Source organism: Neopelma chrysocephalum, unplaced genomic scaffold (genome assembly GCF_003984885.1).
Source record: "Neopelma chrysocephalum unplaced genomic scaffold, ASM398488v2 Primary Assembly neopelma1_228, whole genome shotgun sequence".
NCBI classification, from domain to species: Eukaryota; Metazoa; Chordata; class Aves; order Passeriformes; family Pipridae; genus Neopelma; species Neopelma chrysocephalum.
In genome coordinates, this window is record NW_020897890.1 from 22,015 (window position 1) to 28,207 (window position 6,193).

Below are 6,193 nucleotides of genomic sequence, written 5' to 3' on the forward strand. Positions count from 1 at the left end.
GGGAGGCTCCGGGAGCCTCTCTCCTGCAAATCCCGGGAGGCTCCGGGCCGCTGCAGGAGCGGGTTCTGAGGGGAGGGTCCCCTGGGCACCGCTCCCAGGGCTCCCTGCCTGGGCTGTGTGGTGGCTGCCGTGGCACAGGAACGAGCCACTGCTGTCCAGGGGGATCTGAGGAGGCCCCAGGTGACCCCCTGTAGGGCCCCCGGATGGGGGGACACAGGGGGACACTGGCAAGGCCAAGACTCTCTCTCTGTGCCACCCGGGGCTGAGCACCCCCAGACCCCACAATGCCCAGGTCAGGGGGGGCTGTGCCGTGGAGGAGCCGGAGGTGGGAGAGGTTTTGGGGCCACATTCCCTGGGCAGGGATGGGCACGGGGTGCCCCCAGCTCACCTCCTGGAAGCGGCTCTTGGCGACCGTGACCCAGGACTTGATGGTGATGACGGAGTCGGGGTGGCAGGTGGCGAGGATCTCCTCCCCCAGCGAGGTGATGCACTCCAGCTCCAGCTGCTGGCACTGCAGGGACTGCATCAGCTCCTGGGGAGGGGGCACAGGGCCGTGGCACTGCCGGGTCTCAGCCCCCCCTGCACCCTGTCAGACCGGCCTCCACCCGGCGAGGGGGTGTTTGAGATGCCAAACCTCCCCACCCTGGGGTGTTCGGGGGCCCCAAACCCCCTGTTTGTGGTGTAGCGGGACCCCACATCCCACATCTCGCTGTGGGGGACCCCACAGCCCAGCAGGGCCTGACCCCGGTGTTGGGGTGTCCTTGGGCAAGGCTGGAGCCACCCAGAGCTGGGGAGGCCAGCGGGGGCTGTTGGGGGGCTGGCACCCACCTGCAGCTGGCTCTGGCACTCCTGCACGGCCGCCTCCTCCTCGGGGAAGACGCCGTACTTGAGGGTCTTCTCCGACTCGGAGAGGCGCCCCAGGAAGGAGTGAACCAGGGTGTGGAACTCCTCCGCCTGCCACGACAGCGGGGACCCGCTCAGCACCCACCCTGCAGCCCCAGGTTCTGCCCCAGCTCCCAGGTCCTGTCCCAGCTGAGTCCCACCCGAGTCCCCCCGGCTGCCCAGACCCCTGGACAGACCCCAAGTCCTGCCCCTGCTGCTCCTGCCTGAGGCCCTGGCACCTCCCTGTGCCAAGGGAGAGCTGCTGCCAGCCCCGCTCAGCCCTCCCGGTGGGACTGAGGGGACACCCCACAACCCCACAACGATTTCCTCTGAGTTCCCCCCACTCCATGCCTCCCTATGCCACCCCATGCCACACGGGCACACCTGGGACAGGTGCCTGCAGCACACCCAGCCTGGCACCTGGCCATGGCACCGCGTGGCACATGGCCCCACAGAGCCCCACGGCCCCACACGGCGCCTGCAGGGCGGCCACACACCGAGCTGGGGCACCCCATGGGAACCCCGAAGTGCAGGGCCACACACTGAGCCTGGGCACCCCACAGGGAACCCCAAAATGTGCATCCACACACTGAGCCTGGGCACCCCACAGGGAACCCCAAAATGCACGGCCACACACCGAGCCTAGGAACATCATGGGGAACCCCGAAATGCACGGCCACACACCGAGCTTGGGAACCTCACAGGGCACCTCGTGGGGAACCCCAAAATGCACGGCCACACACCGAGCTTGGGAACATCATGGGGCACCCCATGGGGAACCCCAAAATGCACGGCCACACACTGAGCCTGGGACCATACAGAGCACCCCATGGGGAACCCCGAGCCTGGGAACCCCACAGAGCACCCCATGGGGAACCCCCAAATGCACGGCCACACACCGAGCCTGGGAACCCCACAGAGCACCCCCAAATGTGCATCCACACACCAACCACCACGGACCCCACAGGGAGCCCCAAAATGCACACCCGCCCGCCAAGCCTGGGCACCCCATGGGGCACCCTGGAGCTCAACCACCCACCACCCGGGCACCCCACACCCCTACGGCTGCCTCGGCCTTCTCATACCTCCTGTTGCCCCCCAGCCCCTCCTGTCCCAGCAGACCCCAAATCAGGGGTTCAGTTCCCCTGTTGCCCCCCCCAGCCCTCACCTGTCACAGCAGACCCCAAACCCAGGGGTTCCCCTGAGCAGACCCCAAACCCAGGGGTTCCCCTGTTGCCTCCCAGCCCCTCCTGTCACAGCAGACCCCAAACCCAGGGGTTCCCCTGAGCAGACCTCAAACCCAGGGGTTCTCCTTTTGCTCCCCCAGCCCCTCCTGTCCCAGCAGACCCCAAACCCAGGGGTTCCCCTGAGCAGACCCCAATCCCGGGGGTTTCCCCGAGCAGACCCCAAATCAGGGGTTCCCCTGAGCAGACCCCAAATCAGGGGTTCCCCCGAGCAGACCCCAACCCCGGGGGTTCCCCCGTTGCCCCCCCCACCCCTGACCTGGCGCAGCGCCGCCTCCAGCCGGGCCTGCTTGGAGAGGGAGAGTTTGCAGACGAGTTCCCAGCGGGTGCTGAGCTCCTCCACCTGCCGCTGCAGCCACTGCGAGTCCACGCTGCTGCTGCCGCGCGTCAGGTCCCGCACCGAGCGCTTCAGCGTCTTGATGCAGCTGGCACGTTTGCCCAGCTCCTTCTGGAACACCTGGAGGAGGGCACGGCAGGGCTGGGAGGTGCCAAGGGGGTCCCAGAACCCCGCCCGGACCCCGTTACTGAGCACAGGGGTTCCTGCGCGCCCCAAACCTCACAGCAGCAGGTACAGGGCTCCTGTGTACCCCAAAAGCAGGCACAGGGCTCCCGTGTACCCCAAACCCTCCCAGCAGCAGGTACAGAGCTCCCGTGTACCCCAAACCTCACAGCAGTGAGCCCAGGGTTCTCCTGCACCCCAAACCCTCCCAGTAGCAGGCACAGGGCTCCCAAGCCCCAAAGCCTCCCAGCAGCAGGTACAGGGCTCCCCTGCACCCCAAACCCTCCCAGCAGCAGGTACAGAGCTCCCCTGCACCCCAAACCTCACAGCAGTGAGCCCAGGGTTCCCCTGCACCCCAAACCCTCCCAGCAGCAGGTACAGAGCTCCCCTGCACCCCAAACCCTCCCAGCAGCAGGTACAGGGCTCCCCTCCACCCCAAACCCTCCTAGCAGCAGGTACAGGGCTCCCCTGTACCCCAAACCCTCCCAGCAGCAGGTACAGGGCTGTGTGTACCCCAAACCTCACAGCAGCGAGCCCAGGGTTCCTCTGCACCCCAAACCTCCCAGCAGCAGGTACAGGGCTCCCGTGTACCCCAAAAGCAGGTACAGGGTTCCCCTGCACCCCAAACCCTCCCAGCCGTGGGGTACACAGGGTAGCACATCCCAGGGCTCCCCGAGGGCTCCCACCCAGCCCGGGGCACCCACCTTGTGCTTGTCCACGAGGTCCCCGACCAGGTCCCGGTCCCCCCCGACGGGCACGTCCTCGCTGAGCTGCGGCTCCGCCCGGTACAGCCAGTCCATGAGCGCCTGCAGCGCGTCCGTGAACTTGCCCGAGAACAGCAGGTTCTCCTCCAGCTTGTGCTGCCTGCCCGGGGGGGGCACAGGGGGTGTCACAGCGCCCAGGGGCCGGGGGTCACCCCACAGAGCCGGGCACGGCCACCCCACAGAGCTGGCAGTGACATTAAATACAGGGGAAGGTCCTGGCAGTGACATTGTGGACAGGGACAGGTCCTGGCAGTGCTGTTATGGACAGGGAAAGGTCCTGGCAGTGCTGTTATGGACAGGGAAAGGTCCTGGCAGTGCCATTCTGGAAAGAGACAGGCTCTGGCAGTGCTGTTATGGATAGGGAAAGATCCTGGCAGTGCCATTATGGACAGGGAAAGATGCTGGCAGTGCCGTTATGGACAGGGGAAGGTCCTGGCAGTGCCATTATTGACAGGGAAAGGTCCTGGCAGTGCCATTCTGGACAGGAAAAAGTCCTGGCAGCGCCGTTATGGACAGGGACAGGTCCTGGCAGTGCTGTTATGGAAACAGACAGGCCCTGGCAGTGCCATTCCGGACAGGGAAAGGTCCTGGCAGTGCTGTTATGGACAGGGATAGGTCCTGGCAGCGCCGTTATGGACAGGGATAGGTCCTGGCAGCGCCGTTATGGACAGGGACAGGCCCTGGCAGTGCCGTTATGGACAGGGGAAGGTCCTGGCAGTGCCATTATGGACAGGGACAGGTCCTGGCAGTGCCATTCTAGAACCAGACAGGCCCTGGCAGCGCTGTTATGGACAGGGAAAGGTCCTGGCAGTGCTGTTATGGAACCAGACAGGCCCTGGCAGCGCCACTATGGACAAGGACAAGTGCTGGCAGCACCATTAGGGACAAGGACAGGGACAATGCCCTGGCAGTGCCCTCATGGGACAGGCCCTGTCTGCACCCCAGTGGCAGCAGTGCTGGGTGTGGGGGGTCCCGGAGCAGGGAGTGGGATGCTCAGGGAGGGAGGGCAGTGCCACGTTCTTGCCCGGGACCCCCAGAGCTAGCGGGGAACAGGCAGTGCCATCCCGTTCCATCCCGTGCCATTCCCATCCCACCCCACCCGCACCCCCAGCCCTTCCCCACCCCACGCCCGTTCCAACCCACCCCCGTCCCCTTCCCTGTCCCATTCCCACCTCTCTGCGGCGCGGCTGCACAGCGCATCCCAGCGCTCCTTGAGCTCCCCCAGCAGCTCCTCCAGCGGCTGCAGGTCCTGGGGCAGCCGGGCCCCCTCCCGCAGCGCCCGCCCGCTCCGCAGGGTCGCCTCGTACACCGGACGCTTCGCCCGCAGAACCTTCTGGAACGCCTGGAGGGGGGGGGGGGGGGCCCACGGGCGGGTGCTGAGTCCCCCAGCTCGGGGGGAGACTCCCCCTGCTCCCCCGAGTGCTGCCGACATCCCTCATCCCTCCCCGGGTCTCCTCGCTTTGCAGAATAACCCTGGGAAGGTGTCTGACCCTCCCACCCCCCAGTTCCAAGGATTTTCCCTCCGGAGCGCTCGGGATCCCCCCCTCTGGAGCCCCCAGCCCCCCACAGCCCTCCCGGGACCCCTTTGTGCCCGGGAGCGGGGCGGGCAGCCCCTCACCTTGTGCTCAGCCAGCTGGCACTTGATCTCCTCCTGGCTGCTGGGAGCGTCCTGGGGCTCCTCCAGGCTCTGCTCCACCTCGTCCATCCAGTCCAGGAGCAGCCGCCGGGACTCGCTGAACTGCAAGGAGGGGATGGTTTGGGGAGGGCTGCAGGGGCAAAGCGTGGCTGGGGCAACCCAGGCAGGAGCCACGGGGCCACAGGAGGGAGTGGCACAGCCCTGGCACCGCCTCGGGGCAAACCATGGGCCAGCACAGCGTGGTGACAGCACCAGAGCCTGCTCCCAGCAGGGCCCGTGCCGTGGAATCATCAGTCCCGGGATGGTTTGGGTTGGAAGGGACCTTAAAGCTCGTCCAGTGCCACCCCCTGCCACGGGCAGGGACACCTTCCACTATCTCAGGTTGCTCCAAGCCCCGTCCAACCCGGCCTGGGACACTTCCAGGGATCCAGGGGCAGCCCCAGCTTCTCTGGGCAGCCCCACCCTCGCAGCCAAGGATTTCCTCCCAGTATCCCATCCAACCCTGCTCTCCGGCAGTGGGAATCCATTCCCCCTTGCCCTGGCGCTCCAGGCCCTCACCCAGAGCGAACCGAGGGGCAGAGCCCCCTCCCCGACCCCTGGGGGTGCCCAGGGTACCTGTTTGCTGCGCTTCCGTGCCTCCTCCAGCGCTGCCCCCCTCTCGGCTGCCCTCTGCAGCACCTTGCCCAGGCGCTCCCGCGCCGCCAGCACCAGGTTCTGGATGACGGCCCCATCCTGCTTCCTGCTGAAATCCTTCAGGCGCGAGGCCACGGCCTCCAGCCCGCCCAGCTTCTCCCCGCGGGCATTCGCCTCCTTCACCAGGGCCTGTGGGGAGGGGGCAGCTCTGGGGGGGTGGTCCTGGGGCGGGTGGGGAGCCCCTGGGAACAGCTGATGCCCCGGGATGGGACACGGAGCCCCCCCCCGGCACGGCTTGCACCAAGATGGGACACGGAGCCCACTTCTTCCACTGCTGCAGGGACAGACGTGCCACCCACAGCCCAGAGATCTCTCTGTGGGTGCCACATGGGACCCCTCTGGGGAGACCCCAGTCCCAGGAACCAGCCCCTGAGGAGATCTGTCTGCCAGTGCCACACGGGAGCCCTCTGTGCAGACCCCAGCCCCAGGAACCAGCCCCAAGGAGATCTGTCTGCCAGTGCCCTCTGTGCAGACC

General features: G+C 66.9%; 1 protein-coding gene across 1 annotated transcript in view; it reads right to left on the reverse strand.

Annotated features, from left to right (window-relative positions):
- Nucleotides 1–6,193, reverse strand: part of LOC113977382 (microtubule-actin cross-linking factor 1-like) — a 32,340-nt gene that overhangs the window by 6,305 nt on the left and 19,842 nt on the right. Inside the window, exons 25-31 of the mRNA XM_027703461.1 lie at nt 5,641–5,847; nt 5,008–5,127; nt 4,562–4,731; nt 3,330–3,489; nt 2,386–2,583; nt 829–954; nt 389–532 (exon numbers count right to left, since the gene is read on the reverse strand). Coding sequence (XP_027559262.1) covers nt 389–532; nt 829–954; nt 2,386–2,583; nt 3,330–3,489; nt 4,562–4,731; nt 5,008–5,127; nt 5,641–5,847 — 1,125 coding nt within the window. The remainder of the gene's footprint in view (nt 1–388; nt 533–828; nt 955–2,385; nt 2,584–3,329; nt 3,490–4,561; nt 4,732–5,007; nt 5,128–5,640; nt 5,848–6,193) is intronic.